Raw genomic sequence first — 18,114 nt, 5'->3', positions numbered from 1 at the left:
CTTGGTTTATTTGTGTTGTATTTCTCTGCCTCCGCATTTTCTCTTCACAGGAGTGGATGTGATCACGCGCTCGGATGCACAAGCGTTGGTGGCCTTGGCCTTTGCCCCACCCCCGTGTGTGACGTTATGCTCGGTCCTGAGGGCACTGGTGAGCACTTTTGCTCAGCTGTGGGTCTCTGCCTGTTTTCGGGCTTTCGCCCTGCCCTTGCAGGAGGAGCCCACTCGAGGAACAGCTGCTAGCTAGCCTTGGCTCTACCACCGGACAGGACTGCGTGCCCAAGCTCAGCTCAGTAGAGGAACTCGGCCTCTTTTGGGCTTTTGGCTCCACCCCCACGGGAGGAGCCAGCTACCAAGTCAGACCGATAGCCTGGGTTGCACAGGCGGGGCAGGGCTGTGCTCCTCTGCCCTTGCTCAGGGGCTGGTCTCCACCCTTTCCGGGGTTCCCGCCCTTCTCCCGCAGGCTGGATTACAGGCTGCTGGCAGCTGAGCTTGACCGCTTTTGCACACCCCCTTCTCCCCAGCCGGGCAAGATTGAGCTCACACCTGAGCGCAGTGGTGGCTAGCCGGCTTCCGCCCCTGCCAGCAGAACCACGCTTTTGTCCTTTTGTCTACCGCTGCTGCCCTCCCTCCAGCGAGCCCTCAGCCACGTGGGTGGGGGCGTTGCAGCTCGGACCCTAAGACTCACTACTGTAGACCCAAAAGCTCCCTCCTTCTATGCGACTCTGCTCTGAATGCCGCGGGGGAGCTTGTTTGGCTGCTCTCCTGCTTCCCTTTGCTGGTATTGCTGTTTCCGGGGGAAATAGTCACTTCAGCTTTGGGGAGTGACTCGTCCCAGGGGTTAGGGTGGCTATCTCCCAAAATGTTTCTCCCTGTGCCTCCTAGATTACACTCTCTTCCTGTTACTCTGGTCCTCCCCCCCCATCCCCAGGAGCCCCGGGTGAGTGATTGTGAGAGAGATGTTCTACGTGGTCCCTTTAAGAAGGATCCTGGGTCTGAGAAATCAGATTCTTTCTCACAAACAGTATCCTGACTTGTTTCCAGCTAAATACTGTCCTTACGCCTCTTCTGGGCTCTGGGGCTGCAGGCTGGAGCTTTGTTCCTGGGGCTCAGGACCCTTCCCCCTCTGCTAAACTCACTTCCCACCACGCGAGTCTCTCCCTGCTGCCGCTCGCTCCGGGGAGCTGGGCAGCCCTCTCCGCGTTTCTGCTTTTCCTACCAGTCTCGGTGTGGCTTCTTCAGTGTTCCTTGGTTGAAGAGTCCTCTTAGTTTAGTCCAAAGTTGGTTTTTCCAGATGATAGTTCATAAAATTAGTTTGTAATCCACTTTGGTTCTGGGAGGTAGATGTTGGTACGTCCGCCTACTCTAGCGCCATCTTATCTCTCAAGAGATGGATTTTTTTTAAAGGTGGCAAACTCATTCTGTAGTTTTCAAGGGCTGAATTAAGAGCCATGTGTGGAAATTAAATGGAGGCAGATTTCAGTAAACACCTAAAAAAGAATATTCCATCTTTAACTATAGAATTAGCTATCTCAAGGCTAGGGAATTCTTTGTGGTTTTAGGTTTAACTACAGCAGAACCAGGAACACTGTAGAAGGAGACAGTGACTGGGTTCGAAGGTACGACCAGTTTCTGTTTTCAACTTTGGAAACCCCTAACATTTTTAGGTATCCATGGATTTGTGAATGACAGGCATATACCAAGAAAACCTCAGGAGTGACTGACTTGCTAGAGCTTTGAAAGTGACACTGAAGAGCAAGGGGAACATTAGTTATATATGGTAATATGATTTAAATTACCTTGAGAACACTAAATGACATGTCAGTATACATTGAGAGTATAATAGACTAGAATTTTATTCTTCAAAGTAAATATACTTTATATTTAACATTTTGGGGGGTAAAAGAGGCAGCCTTTATTGCATTATTAATCTAGATTTCTACACTTAATCTTATTCTTTTTATCTGTGTTTGAAATTAATTTTTTATATTAAACAAGGCATAATTTAAGCAATTTCAAGGAGATAAAGCTACACACAACATGGCTTTGTAAATGCTACATCAAATGGTTATTTAACCTGCCTACCACATGGAGTTGTGAGGATCAAGTGACTTAATGCATTTTTTTATAAAGAGCTTAAAGAAGTCCATGTGTAATAAATGCTCAATAAATGTAAGTTATTATTATTACTACTACTACTAACATTGATGAACTGACTGGCTTTAGGTTGTGATCACAGCTGTGGGCATGGTGCATGGCACAAGGAGGGTAACCTATAAGTATTTGTTCGTTGGCCACAAAGACATCCTAATCATCAAGGTTTCTCATATCACAATGTGCTTCTATTTCATGTCCTAGTCAAAAGCAGATGTTGGGAAAATAAGTTTAATGTGATTTTTTATACTCACTTTGTTAAAGATGGTGTTGCCCACGTGGGGTGGCTGATTACCTTCCTGCTTGGGAAGGGGCTTGGTTATGCTAATGTGTGCTAAGGGAGGACTTTTGCCCCAAAAAGTTTTAAAAAGAGGAGTCCATGTGGTTGCAGGGGAAGAGGCAGAAAAATTGGAGGCATGCAAAGGGGACTGAGTGAGGCTGGTGAAGCCTATGACTCTAGAAAAAACTGGAAAGATTCTCCTGGTTGTGGAACAAGAGAACATGTGAATGGGTTTGGTGCCCTGTGTGTTTGTTTTTACTTGTTGGCCGTTAAGAGTCTAATGAAGGAAAATGGCCCACCATTTCTTGGCTCCATTGATTCATTACTATCTGTCTGAATTAAATGGGAACCTGCACTAGCCAGGTGGCTGTGATGGCCGTGACTACTGGCTTTACAGCAGACATTTCTTAAATTTCTTCCTGATATTTCAGGTGCAGCTATCAAAGTCTCTCATGCCTATGTAAGGGCTGTTACTTTAGAAGAGATTGGTGAAGAATTTATGAGTCCTTAGCCTAAAAACTTTCCTGGAGTTTAGTATATATATTTGCATTGAATTTTGAAAAGACTAAAAATGAATGCAGAGGAAAAAATAAGATAATTTTTAAAAAGAAAAATAGAATGTGGGATAAAGATGAACGTTATGTTGTAAAAATTTGAGAGATCTTTACCTAACTTGGAAAATGGCATATGTTAGGAATTAAGAGAGAGATTAGTGAATGAAGGGATTTGTAACTGAAATATCCTAGAACTAGACAGTTTGGAACTAATGCTTGTATTTGGTATGGTGGAGAATGTGAAGCTTTTTTTGTAGAATCTGTGAGTCAGAGAAACTGGAGATTGATGAAGAATACCTGAGTAATTCATTCAAGAGAGAAAAAATGAATTTGGAAGTAGTGGACATAAATAAGAAAGGGCAATTTCAAGCTCCTTCAGAGAAACAGCTGGAGGACTCAGTGACTTACTGGCCATTATGGAGAATGAGAGGTCATAGTGGCATCAAGATTGTGAACATTGGTAATGGGAATATTTAATTGACTCCTGTGTATGATTTGGGAGGTGTTTAAGTTAGAGAAGGGGAGGAATATTGAGTTCAGTACTTTAGTTTGTTTGAGCTTGGTTTTTGGAAGGGTCCTAATGTGGATACAGATTTAATACCTGATAGATAACGGGAAGTAAAGTCTGGAAATGACAATTCAGGAACCAGGAACGCATTTGAAGCCCCAAGAAGGATAGTCTTGTCAAGCCACTAAGGAGAGCAAAGGCTTGGACAACGTTTATCTTTGTTGGTGAGGAAAATGAAGTCCTATTTACTAGACTGCCTTTCCAAATATCAATTATCTGTTCATATTTTAATCATTTTGGATGAGAGGGATGAAAAAAAGCTATTTACAAGATTTTGTTTGTTTTTCTCAAAATACACAAAAAATTAAAGAAGTAATTATATTCAGGTATTAAACTTCCCATTGACATGTCAAAATGATTTGGTTTCATTCTTTTGTTATATTTTAGGTGAAAGAAGCATTGTGGTCTCTTGACAAGTAAATATGTTATTTATAATAAAAAATAAATACTGTATATTTATTGTATGCCACTTTGTATTTATGCACAAGTAATAGTCCACATACAATATATTAACATATCTGATTCAGTGCAGTTTTTCTCTTAACTTTCTAGGCAGGTGAATCAGTTGAGAAAACAGTTACAATTAATTGAAAGCAATGCCTGAAATTTCATTAATGCTTTCCCATGTTCCATTTCCCATTTTATTTTATCTACTTAAATCCCACTAAGGAACTATTATGGACCTCCAGTAGATATTTATTTAGCTATCTGGTTCCCCAATGAGGAAGGAGGAAAAAATGCTTGTGGAGAAAAGACATATTTAGATACATAAAACTACCCCTAAAATCATTATTCAAAGAGCTGTGATTTTATGTTACAAATAAAAAGCAAAAAAACTTAGCTGTAAAAAGCTCTGCCAGTAATCTTTACAGATTCAATTTATCCCCTGTCTACTAGCACACTGCATTCTTTACCCTGGATACTTAAGACTGTAGATAACCACAACACTGAAAGTGGCAAAGGCATCTGAGGTGCATAAAACTTAAAATATTCCATTATAATTGTGTGCTTCTTTCTAAAATTGGAATAAAAGAAATAATTTATTTGCTAAAAACAATGTTTCAAAGATATGTGATTTTTGAAATGATGAACAGTGTTTGTAACTTAAGTAGCATCCAGTGCAATGTATAACATATGTCCAGATGACACGACTAAGGCATGCAGGATTCTTAGCACAGCTCCTGGTCCCCTGGGCACTAGAAATTGTAGCTGATACTACTCACTGTTACTTTTCTGTTTTGTTATTGTATAGTTTTTATGTCTAAATGTGTTCACATTTCTTTAAATTCATCTTGTTTTGCTGAATTGCTTTTTTGAATTAAGGCAATTTTCAGTTACATGATTCTCATTGAGAGTGTTAATGTTCCTGTTTAACTTGGTCTTATTTCTGCCTAAACAGTCTGTCTCATCTCACTCCTTCAAGTCAGTAACTGTCCATCAAGATGAAGAGACCACACTTAGCTGGTCTCAGGACAGAGCCAACAGTTTCCAGCAGTGGTTCTCATTTGGATTGTAAGGCATTGTTAGTTATAAGGGATGTTAGATGTTAGGAACTATTTATTAATGAAATTGAAGTTCTAAAAGCTGTATACATTTTCCTCTTTAATATATCCTTGCTAGTTCCAAGATTATCTCAATAATACTATCATTCTTATTCTTTTTTTTTTTATTCCTATTTTTCTGAAGCTGGAAACGGGGAGGCAGTCAGACAGACTCCCGCATGCGCCCGACCGGGATTCACCTGGCATGCCCACCAGGGGGCGATGCTCTGCCCATCCGGGGCGGTGTTCTGTTATGACCAGAGCCACTCTAGCACCTGGGGCAGGAGCCACGGAGCCATCCCCAGCGCCCGGGCCATCTTTTGCTCCATTGGAGCCTCAGCTGCGGGAGGGGAAGAGAGAGACAGAGAGGAAGGAGAGGGGGGAGGGGTGGAGAAGCAGATGGGCGCTTCTCCTGTGTGCCCTGGCCGGGAATCGAACCTGGGACTTTTGCAGGCCAGGCCGACGCTCTACCACTGAGCCAACCGGCCAGTGCCAACTTATTCACTTTTAGACCAATATGATTTCTTTTTTTTAATTAAGAACTATTGATATACAATATTATATTAGTTTTAGTTGTACAATATAATGATTTGACATATACTTTACTATGTGATCGCCATTAAGTCTAGTAATCACCGGTCACTGTGCAAAGCTATCACAGTGTTGCTGACTGTATTCCGCTCACCTTTCCACCCATCCCTACATCAGTACGTTTTCTTTAATGGAAGTGACATGGGGGGGACTTTTGTTTGTGCCAGCTGGAGCCCACTGGGATGTGTTCCACACAGAAGCAGTATCATGGGTGCCAGCGGAACAAAACACAATATATTCTCTGTTGATAGAAAAAAAATAGGTTTAAGTTTTTTGAATATTCTCCCTAATTGCTGTGGGTATCATTTCCAGGACAGTCTTTGTGATTTAAAAAAAAAAAAAAAAATATATATATATATATATATATATATATATATATATTTTTTTTTTTTTTATAATTCCTTCTAAAGCTACAGCTAAGTCTGAGCTGGCTTCAGATGCATTTACCTAACTAATCTTAATAGACCTGGACTAGTGAGAAAGAAGCAGATGGAGTTAGGGACATGTGAGAGTCTGCCCCAGCCAGGTCTGCCCAGGGTGCTCCTGCAGGGAGCCTGGACCTTCAGAAAGTGAAGGGGGTCTACGCTTCCACTCTACAAACAAAAGAGGGGACTGCTGACTCAATCCTGCCTTTAAAAGATGGCAGCCCTTCTCACTAGTGAAAACATAACTATTAGTGGATGATGCTTGGAGGAGAGAGTCCCTCAGACAGTCCTCCCTACCTTGGCACAGGTAGGAGCCAGAAAGTAATTTTGAGTATGAGTTTCTGCCCCTAGGAGAGGAGTTAGAATCAGGAGAGATGATTTTTACTTTTCAAAACCTTTCCAAAATGAATCTCATAGAGCATTATCCTGCAAGAATATTTTTTAAAGCAAATGTTTTTATTTATTTATTTGTTTTTAATTTATTTTTATTTTTTTACATGGACAGAGAGAGAGTCAGAAAGAGGGATAGATAGGGACAGACAGACAGGAACAGAGAGAGATGAGAAGCATCAATCATCTGTTTTTCATTGGACATCTTAGCTGTTCATTGATTGCTTTCTCATATGTGCCTTGACCGTGGGCCTTCAGCAGACCGAGTAACCCCTTGCTTGAGCTGTGACCTTGGGTACAAGCTGCTGAGCTTTTTGCTCAAACCAGATGAGCCCGCGCTCAAGCTGGTGACCTCAGGGTCTCGAACCTGGGTCCTCCACATCCCAGTCTGACACTATCCACTGCACCACTGCCTGGTCAGGCCCTGCAAGAATATTTTTGAGAGAAAATGGAGATGATAGTTACAGTCAAAGGAAAGGCCACATTTTGGGAACTAAGCCACTCTGTTATTTCACGGCATCCCTCCCTCTTCATCTCCTCAGTAGCTCAGCTTCCTCACTAAAAACACTTCTCTGCTCCCTCCCTTATCCTTCCTTCCTTCCCTTGTCCCCATTCCTCCTCTCCTCCTCCCACCCTGTACCTTTAGCTTCTCCCTTTCCCAAAGCTAATTAATCCCCTATCCACAATTGTGCCTGAAGTATTAAAAAGACCATCTTCCTTCATCACTCCTCCTGTCTCAGTTCAGCTTTTGCCTGCATTTGCAACAACTGGACGGTCTCCATCCCTGTGTTCCCATTGGCCCAGTGCAGTGTCACTTGAGCCCCCTCGCCTTTGACTCCGGTGGGGTTCAAACCAAGATTTCAGGCCTCATCTTGTTTGATGCCTCTGCTCTATTGATTCTATTGATTGCTTTCTCCCTCTGGGAGCTCCTTACTTTTGACTAGATAGATATTTCCTCCTCTATGGAATGAGCAGAAGTTCTTTCTTGCATGTTCAGTGACAGGAAATTTCTGGTCTTGATTTTGCTCTAGCTGTGTTATGTCTTGCAGGCAGCAGGTGCTTTGGAGAATGTGAGTACAGCTTAGTAAGTAGCAAATGTAAAAGGGACAGTGTGTGGGGGATGGTAGCAGTTAGAAATTCATAAGTATGTAAAATATTTCAAAACAACTGGCAAATGGAGAAAGAAACTAATTGTGTTAACAGAAAATAGTAGCTTGGATAAAAAGAGGTTAATTGGTCATATGCTGGAATGTTGGAATCAACGTCAGGACCTTGTAGAACAAGCCTATTTAGCATTCTGGAGCTATAAAGGGTGGTGAACAGCCAATTTGAATCATCCAGAAGACCAGAAATTTGACTTCTTACCTATTATTTTCTCTCTTATCAGTCTGAAAATTTTGTTTTTTCACATTTTAAAAATCACCCATTAAACTCTGTAGTGAATCTTTATCTTGTTATCACCTTTATTTTGTCTGGTTTTGTGAATAACTTCCTGGCTTCTGTAGGGGAGGTTCAGCTGCCCTTATCACTCACTGAAAAATGGCCAGCTGTGTCCCTTTCCTTATAATTAGGAACCTACTTCTCCTGTCCTCGATGTATTTTAAAAATAATTCTGTAGCTTTTGAAGGTCCCCAAGTGTACCATAGAGGTATGGCAGGTCCTGGTGATTTATGATGAATACATCTGGCTTTTCAAACTACCGTTGTCCACTTTCTCCTTCTGGTGCAGAATTTTCACTTTCCACCGTCATCTTATGGGTAATAGTCACCATACTCACTTGTTCACTATTAAATGACACAAATATGCAGTGTTTTAAAACTAGTTTTTAATATTAATATATTCAGCTTTTTCTCTTTTATCATTTATAAATGGAAATGGGAAGGTCACTTCTAAAGACCTCCTTTAAAATATATTTGAGGAGATTTTTGTCTATTGTGTTATATTTGTTTTGCAGGTGACTTTTAAAAATCTTTTTAGTTTTCTTGATTCTTTTTCTTAAATACACTTCTTTTTCTATACCAGATGACCTGCCTTGCATTTCACATTTTGGAGTATTCTCATTGGTCTTACAGTCACTCTGTATTTCTAATTTAACCAACTTGACACCTTATTTATCACCATTATTCTGCTGTTAAATTTGGAGAATATTGTCTTGTGATACTAGAATAATGTTTAAAGAACACTCAGGTTTGTGGGATTATTTGAATCGTGTCAGTAATGCACCTATATCATGAAATCAATGATATTGAAACATATTTAAAGATACTGAACTTTTTAACTTTGTGATTGATTTTTATTATTTTCCATTTATATTTCAAGTATTAATGGCTGTGGGTTTGTTTTTTTTTGTAATGATGGAAAGGATGTTACTTTGATGACAAACAGACCCTTGATACAAATCTTAGCTTCTTAATATATTAATGTTTGCCATTTATTATCGAAAAAATAATGTAATCTCTTAGATCTATAGTTTCTTCATCTGTCAAGTGGGTCAGTCATATCTCCTGAAGGATATTATGAAGATTAAATAAGATATGCTATGTCCATAACCGATGTTTATAAATAAACAGAAGTTCTTATTTTCCTACCCTATTTAGAAGAATCAGAAGAAAAAGTGATTGATTTCCTGTCTTAGTATTAAGAAATTGCTTTATGTACAATTATTTTAAAGTTTTATTTGGTAAGATACCTGTTAAAAAAATATCTCATTGATTCAAAGCAATTATGTGGCATTATAGAGTGTTTTCCACTAAATTAGTCATATGCTGACAAATACATTTGTCTTCTCAGAACCTTAGTCAAGCCATATAAAAAATTAGTGGAGTTATTTAAATCACAGAACTTATTGGCTATAAATTAATTTATAGTTTGTAAATATTTTATAGAAATATACTATAATCATACAGAAAGGTATTACCTAGACTCTATTCTAAATCACTAAATTTTAGCATATATTGATAAAATTAGTTTCTAAAGCTTGAAATCTGCAGCTTTTGGCTTTTTTTCTTTTAACAAATATTCTTTTATTCATTTAACAAATATTTGGTGACTATTATGTCAGGCACTGTTCTAGGCTCTTTGCAGTATGTCAGTGGACCAGCAATCCGTACCCTTGAGCTGCTCATAGTTCAGCAGTGGGAGGCATACATTTTAGTAAGAAGCAGAGCAAGGTGAAGGGTGTTGAAGTATATGGCTGTGGTGGTGAAGAGGAAGCAGAGGACAGTAGTAAGTAGGATAATCAGAGTAGGAACCACCAAAAACTGACCAGTGAGCAAAGACTTGAAACAGGTAACGGGCTTGTCATACCAATGTCAGGAAAGAGCATTCCAGACAGAAGGCAGTGCTGGTGCAGAGTCCCCAAGGGAAAATCCTGCCTGGTATGTCTGAGGAAGACCATCGTGGAAGCTGGTACACCTGGAACAGAGAGTGAGCTAGCAGGGGAGGAAGCCATAGGACATGAACTTTGAGAGTTAGGGAGACCTGATTGTATTTCTAAGGACCCTGGCATTTTAGGTGAGTAAACTGAGGAGCTTGTTGCAAGAGTTTAAGCAGAGGCATCATGGCCGTATTTCTCCTTCAAAAGTATCATTCTCACTGTTGTGTTGAGAATAAACTGTAGGAGAAAGGCAAATATAAATGCTTGGCAACCAGTTAAAAGCCTGTGGTGGGAATCCACGTGGAAGGTGATATTGGCTCGACAGCATGGCAACTGTCGAGGAGGGGAGAAATGGTCAGGTTGGGCACATTGTTTGAAAGTAGGACCAATCTGGTGAATTGGATGGACACGAGTGTGAAAGAAAAAGGGAGTCAAGTCTAAAGTTTCCAGCCTGAACAGCTGGAGAAATGTATTTGCAATTCAATTAAGATGGAGATGGATACTGGAGGATTTGGGGAGGGTGTGAGGAGAAGATGAAGAATTCCATTTTTAAAAAATAAATTTATTTAGTGTGACATTGATCAATAAGAGTACATAGATTTCAGGTAAACATTTCTGTAGCATTTGAACTGTTGTGTACCCATCACCCAAAGTCAAATGATTTTTGTCCCCTTATATTTGTCCCTCTTACACCCTCCTCCCACCACTTCCCCACATCTCCCTCCCCTTGGTAACCACTTCACTGTCATCTATGTCCATGAATCTCAGTTTTATATCCTACCTTTGGAAATGTTGATTTTTAGAGATCCGTTAGAAATCCAGATGAGAATACTACTGAGGAGGCAGTTGGATGTCTGAGTTAAGAGGATTGAACTCGAGATCGGAAGTTTGCGTGTATTTTTGGTACTTTTAGCTACTGACGCATGGAAGAGGCGCTTGAGCACTGAATTTGAGGGGTAGAAAAAATGATGGGCTACTTTTCCTTGTTTCTATGTATTTTTAATCAGTGATTAGCAAATCTGAAGATTATATATTTGAAAAATGTTTCATTCTCTTAAACTTATGTTGTTTAACTGCCTCTCAGGTCTCTTACGACAAATGCAGACTAGTACAATGACGTTTGGGAAATAAGTGCAGATGCACTTTCTCCCTAGTAGTGTCTGGATGCCACTGTTGTCTTCATTGATAGGAGAAATCTAATAAAATTTAAAACAAAAAAATTAAGAACAAAAATACAAACATATCATAATCTATTTGGCACCTTTAGTGCACAGTGACTAGTTTCCTGGAATTAATCCTGAAAGATATAAACAACTTTGATCTAGTTCAAATTGAGATGAGGTTCCATAAAATAGTGTTCTTTCTTTTTTCTTTCTTTTTTTCCTTTCTTCCTCCCTTTATCCCTTCCTTCTTCCCTCCCTCCCCTCCCCTCCCCTCCCTTTCCCCTCTCCTCTCCTCTCCTCTCCTCTCCTCTCTTCTCCTTCCTTCCTCTCTCGTTCTCTCTCTCTCTCACTCTCTCTCTCTCTCTCTCTCTCTTCCCCCTTCTCTCTTTTCTTCTTTTTTTTGCAGGTGGGAAGCCAGCAGAAGAGGGGTGGATAATGATTGCACCAAAATGGAACCTCAAAAGAGAGAAAGTAATTATGTAAATTATAATTTTGGGAGGCCTTAGGATTTTTAGTGTACATACCCTATCTGGAATCACACTTAGTTCCTGTCTGGAGAGACGAAAGCCTCACCGTAGCCTCCTCAGCAGGCTGTGCAATGCCAGTATCTCCCGTGTGTAAGTGCAGGGAAGAGGAGAAGTGGCTGAGTGGGCAGTTGGCAGCCGTTCATCGCATTGATTGCAGTCATTCATAAAACCCAGCAGCGCTGAGGGCGGAGACAGTAGCATTCCCCTGAGGTGCTTGCAGAATGTCTAATTTGCATAAATCTTCAGTGATGCTTCAGTGATTAGGGAATGCTCATGTGTAGTTTGAAGACTTAAAGAGTCCATATCTGATAAATCCAAGTAATTAAAGATTTTGCAAAGAATAAGAGGTTAAAACCCTTGAACTTCTAGTCTCTCAACCCATAGGTAAGCCTGAGAAGTCAGCATCGTAGCACCCTTTATGGACTCCTTCTGTCTGGCTGGAGGAATAAATCATATGTAGAGAAAGACCCTTAATGGCCACCACATGCTGAAATATCATTGTTGTGTTCTCAGAGTACGAGGGGGTCTGTGTTACTATAATAACTTTATTGCGTGGGTGATAATGGAAACTGCTGGGGCTAAACAATTTCTATACCTTAGAACCTTCAAAACAGTTACATTTTATCCCTCCAAACTGTGATATGCCAGACACAATAATCAATTATAATTTTAGAGACATGTTAATCTACACAGAATAACAAAAAGCTTATGATAACAAAAAGCATTATGTTTCTTTATGTATCTCTGTAGCTATTTGAGAGTACAGCTTTCTTATATCTAGAAAAATTATAGCTAAAAAGAAGTCTAATTAGAATATGTATTACCATAGTTTAAAGCCCTCTCATATTGGTTGAGAAGTTAGCCACCTGAAAAAAATAGTTTATACCCCTAAAAACTCAGATTCAGTAGCTAACTATATCATGTTAGTCCTGTGGTCAGAATATATGTTAATATGAAAAATACACTGCTTTCCTGCTTTTTAAAAATTAAAGCATATTAATTAAGTAAATATATTTAAAATTAAGTATATATATAAATTAATTCTAACTATATTGCTTTTGAGAATTTGTTTATTTTCATTTTCTAATAGAACTTTAAAGTTTATAAATTTAAATAAAGTTTTCATTCTGTAGACAGAAGCAGTATGTCTGCTACCGTAATTTGAAACCCAGACCACTGGGTAGTTGAGATTAGATATGAGTTTTTACGTAAGCGTGGTATTTCACTTAGAGAAAAAAAAATGTTTTGCTTAGAAATCTACACTAACCCTGGCTGGGTAGCTCAGTTGGTTAGAGCATTGCCCTTATATGCCAAGGTTGCAGGTTTGATTCCTGGTCAGGACACATACAAGAATCAACCAATGAATGCATAAATGAGTGGAACAACAAATTACTCTTCCTCTCTTCCTCTCTTTCTTCCCCTCACTCTCTAATATAAATAAATTAAAAAAAAGAAGAAACCTACCGCAATGCTGGTTGATATTCCACATTTATTAGAAAGAAATCATGTAAAGCATATTTAAGAAAAACTTGCAGATTTATTTTAAAGCTTTGTTATTAAATACTTGAAAAAACTTTATGGATAAAAAGAAATAAACTAAGATAGAAGGTTGCATATGTTTTCTTACAGACATCGTTCTTCGAACTTTTTCCAAAGTTGGTGATACCTCTGATATTTTCACAAACCAGTCCGTGTAGATTAAACATGCTGTCTGTGCTGGTTTTAGTTGGGTGAGAATTGCTAAACATCTTCCAGTGCTATGAAATTTAACTTCCTGGCCATTATACTCTGTGTAAATTAGAGTAAAATTTCGGAGGTCAGAAATCCTAGGATACTGATTCTCCCTAATGACTGCCTGAATGGCTGCCCCCCTCCACCCCCCCGTGAAACTGAAACAAAAAAGGCGGCTTTGTTTCCTTATATAATAGATATTCTTGACTCACTTCTCGTGACCAATCCATTCGTTTAGCATTAGCTCTTGACAAATCACTTTTTTTTTTAAACTTTACTCCAGAGGGACATGTGTTTAAGACTTTGCAAAGGCACCGTTTTCTTTTTTCGTCATGTTCCATATTGATTTTTAAGTCTTATTTGGCCTGGTTCGGAATGAGCAGTGTGTGTATGCACGTTTATGTGCGTTGTGTCCACGTCTCCCTGTATCGTCTCTTTCAGAAGTGGAGAATGTAGCCGTGCAGCTTTTAGCTCTGGGAAAAGTTTATCTGCCACTGACCCACCAGTAATCCACTTCTGAAGTAACCTGTCTGGCCCTAAATGTTAGTAGTGTAGTCAAACATCCAAGCAACCTCCGTGAAAGTTAAGAACCACATTTATATTTGAGAATCCTGGGTCCTAATGGGTGTTTCCATTTAGCCAAGTCTGAGATGTGGGGGTCTCAGCTTTATAAACAAGGCTTCCTTATTTAAAGCAATGTTTGTTTTAAAACTTTTGAGGTGACATATTATCTCACCTATACAAGTACAACTTCAGATGTTTTTTTTTTCTTTTTTCTTTTCTTTCTTACTTCTGCCAATGAATCTCTCCACTGGTCTGTAAGTCCTGTTGACTGAGGTTAAGAGACTGCCCTTGGAGGTCTGTTATATCATCCACCCTCAGCATTTATTCATCCTGTGATGGAGGACTTAAGACATAAAGACCTTTTACTATTTTTAACATCGTGGATGCATCTTCTCCATTAATTTTATACACACATGCACGCACATACTTTATACATGAATATTTCCTTCTAACTCTTCCTCTTTTCTTAGCTTGAAGGGGATTTTGAATGCGGGCTGTCTGGAAGCCTCTCAGATCTCTCTTTACATTAAGAGAAAGACTTGTGTTATGATGAATAGCATGAAACAGGAGTTCATATCTTTTGGTAAAATAGCCAAAGCTACAGAAAACTCTGCTCATCTTTTAACATCAACACAACAGCTGTTCCTATTTTTAAAGCTTTCAGATGTCTTCATATGGTGAGGCCAAAGCTTTCAGCAGCATTTCTTCTATGGGGAGAGCTGCTGACGATCTTTTTATTAGTGCTGAAAGGAAAGTCAAAAACAGAGGCTAGCACAGATTTTATTTGGGTTTAATTGAGCTCTTGGAAGCCTGAGTCAAAGATTTCCAGCACTAAGGACCTTTCCATGGTTTCCAGGTTAATATTTAAGGGGCTTGCAAAGATTTCCCCCTAGACTGTGTTTTTAGTACCGTATTTAATTTCCAGATTTGTTCTACCCTTTTTATAATTAATAGTGCATTGTGCTGTCTATCATGCGCCCCAGGTGTGTTGTCAGGGACATGGCGAAGCCTGCTGCCTGCAAAACACCAAGAAATGCTGAAAACCAGTCCCACCAACCTTCACCGTGAGTATGGCATTGGTTTTATTGACTGAAAATGTCGTCTCTTACATAGACCAGTGGTTGCAGGTTTTATTAATTCACATTGCATGTGGGCATAGATACTCTGGCTACTCTGCTGTTTATGTAATTAAAAGGTTACTATTGAATTAGATGAAATTATCTGTAAATGTCATCTCTATATTAAGTTTCTTGGTTAAGTGATATTTCTATATCAGAAGCATAAAACTAATTAGAGGAAGGGGACATATTTTGAGGGGGGAGGTTCTCGGGGTACAGAAATTCTATACCTTTTGGATTTGGAATGTTTGTGTGCTGGAGACTAAGTCTCCGGGAAGGTGGGGAGACGGAACAGAGAAGGTGGAGCACATGAATAAGGGAGATGCGTAGGCAGTCCGTTACCCAACTTCACACTTGTTATTTAACGATAATAGACAATCTGAAAGAGGGGACTGCCCATCTAGTGTTCATTTTATTGTTGCAATTTCAAGTGTAGATGCTAAGGAGAGTTAATGACCAACCGAAGGGGAAAGCAGGAAGTAGAGAAGAAACCAAATAAGTAAAGTCTGGGTTGTGAATATGGATTTTGATAAGATAAAATGTAAAGAGCTTTACAACTCTGTAGAGTAGCAAGATATATTCAATCTTCTGAAAAGAATTATGCTCTTGGTAAAACAAATTAAACATTCCCTTAAAATGTCTCTGCAGTGGCAATACTCAGCATAACCGTTATAGCCAAATAGTTACTACTGGGAAAATGCCTCCTCCCAAGGTTTTTAGCAAAAGCCTTTGAAGAAATGTGTCCTAAGAGTGATTTAAAAATAGATTTCTTTAGCTATCTGAGAATTCTCTAAAGTAAAGCCAAAATAAAGTGATAAAATTATAAAAATGTTGTAAGAAAAAAGTAGTTTTGTAATACTTTTGCTATAACAAGTAATTTTTATTAGCAATGGCAAAAACAATATTAAAATGCTAATATTTTGTATATTATATACAGTCACAAATAATTTAGAATTATTTATGTTTTAGGATATAACATTGTTTAAAAATAAATTTTCAGGAGTCTCCATGGATGGTTTATATATTTTATCTCAATAAGTATATTTGAATATCACTCTATATTTAATCAGTACTTTTTAAGAAATAAAATTAAGTTTGATTTAACCATAGTAAAATTATTCATAGTTACATTTTTAAAAAAGTACTTTTAATGATGTTCCCATTTTTTTTCTATAAATGTTCTTATGTAAAGCCCATTTTCTTTATGATGGAAAACGTATGTTTTAGGTTATAGAAAATATTTTTCTTATTTAGGAGTCAAACAGTTTCTAGAAAAGGTTTTTGAGGAATTCACATTTATTTTAAAATATGTTCCGCATGTTGAGGTTTCATTTAAATTCGACCCACTCATTCTAAAAACTATTTTAAATTGTTGTTCCTCCCAGCAAGACTTCAGATTATTTTTTCTTATTTTGTTTTCCCTTTCCATAGATTTATAGTTGTGCAAATTGTTATAACTTACCTTGTACTTAGTAGAAGTTTCCTGGTGGCCCCTCTGAGTATAGCTGCGGAGACTACATAGGCTCTTTGGATTTTCCTGTCTGATAATCCCTTTACGCACTCTATACTTTTATAACTAAAATTGTAAATGTCTCTTTAGGTGACTTGAAAAATTTACAATTTGCAGCTCATTCTTTATTTCTACCAATCTTCTTCAGAGAGTGGTATGTGGCACATATGTGCCTTTCTAGGTAGATATGAAAGGACAACAATAAATTGTGGGCCGGGTGGTGAAGCATGGGCTTTAGCTTGTAGGTCAGTGTTTTTACATTTGTAAGTCATAAGCTATTAATGGGTGTGAAAATCAATAGAGGCTAGTTTTTATTTGTTTTTAATTTTGAGTGGAATGAATTAGGAAATATAAGAATGCATCTCAGTTTGGCAATGGTAGAATAAATGTTGACTTCTGTGTATGATAACTGGGTTAAAATATTAATAAACACTACATTTAGTTATAAGGTTGTGGTAATAGGTCTTAATTAGGAGAGTGATTTAGTCAGATTTTTATTCTGTATATATATTATATATAGAATATGTATAACTTTGGCAGAGGTGGGGAAAATGAAGTATGAATGTAGTGAGGGCAAAACTAGAGACAAGAAAATCAATTAACAAACTATTGTAATAATTCACAGAAATATGATAAGGTCTTGACCTAGAGGCATAGCAGAGGGTGTGACAAGGAAATATTTTAAAAGCTGAATAAGAAATCAAGTGGAAATGCTTCATTGCCAATTTAATATGATTTTTAAAGTAAATGGTTGGGGTGGCTATTATATCAATGGTTTGGGTGATTAAGAACCATCACCTAAGAGAGAGAGTGAAAGAATTAAAGCAGGCCCAAGAGATGGTGGGCAGTGATTAATATTTTGAGATGATGATTCTCTGGTATCTGTGTTTTATCTGAGGATACAAATTCAGGAAGGAGTTGGGTATATGAACCTGAAGCTCTTAGTTAACTGGGTATATGACATCACCAAAGGATATATAATTAGAAAAAAATAAGAGAGAGAGAGAACTAGATAAAAGGAACCCTTAAAGAATGGGTAAAAGAGGAGGATCCCCCAACTCAAAAGAGAACTAGTAGTTAAAGAAGTGGAGAACCGGAAGCCAAGGGGCACCAGGGGAATGTCCAATAGTATCAAATGCAGCAGAAAACCAGTAAATAACTTCAGAGATTAAAAATGTCCTTTGGGTTTGGCCACATAGAGGTCGAGAGAGGACATTGTCATAGCAGTTTTAATATATAAGGGGGTAGAAATACTCTATTTCTCTGGGTATGAGGAGAAAATGAGAAGTCAGGAAAAGGAGACTGAGAAAAGACGGAAAGAGAGAGAGAGAGAGGTAGGTAGGTAGACAGGAAGTAGGGTAACTACCCATATTTCCCCATCTATAAGAATTTCCCATATATAAGATGCACCTTAATTTTGGGGCCCGAAATTTGAAAAAACATGTATAACATAAAGTTATTGAACTCGTTTTATTCATCATAAAATTCATACAACTCCTCATCACTGTCAAAATTCCCATCCATTAGCTTGTCCTCATCTGTGTCTGATGACGAATCACTGACTTCATATATTGCCTCATCCTCAGTTCCATCTATGGCATTTGAAATGCCACACTTCTTAAATG

General features: G+C 38.5%; 1 protein-coding gene across 36 annotated transcripts in view; it reads left to right on the top strand.

Moving 5' to 3' along the window:
- The window catches only part of RIMS1 (regulating synaptic membrane exocytosis 1), a 469,012-nt gene that overhangs the window by 74,549 nt on the left and 376,349 nt on the right, over window positions 1-18,114 (top strand). For 30 of the 36 annotated variants that reach the window (XM_066359037.1, XM_066359068.1, XM_066359057.1 and 27 more), the window contains exon 2: window positions 14,845-14,925. The exons of the other annotated variants lie outside the window; for them this stretch is intronic. In XM_066359037.1, coding sequence (XP_066215134.1) covers window positions 14,845-14,925 — 81 coding nt within the window. The remainder of the gene's footprint in view (window positions 1-14,844; window positions 14,926-18,114) is intronic. 36 annotated transcript variants of the gene reach the window in all.

Source organism: Saccopteryx leptura, chromosome 1 (assembly GCF_036850995.1).
Source record: "Saccopteryx leptura isolate mSacLep1 chromosome 1, mSacLep1_pri_phased_curated, whole genome shotgun sequence".
Classification (NCBI taxonomy): Eukaryota; Metazoa; Chordata; class Mammalia; order Chiroptera; family Emballonuridae; genus Saccopteryx; species Saccopteryx leptura.
This window is presented reverse-complemented; position numbering and strand designations above follow the sequence as displayed.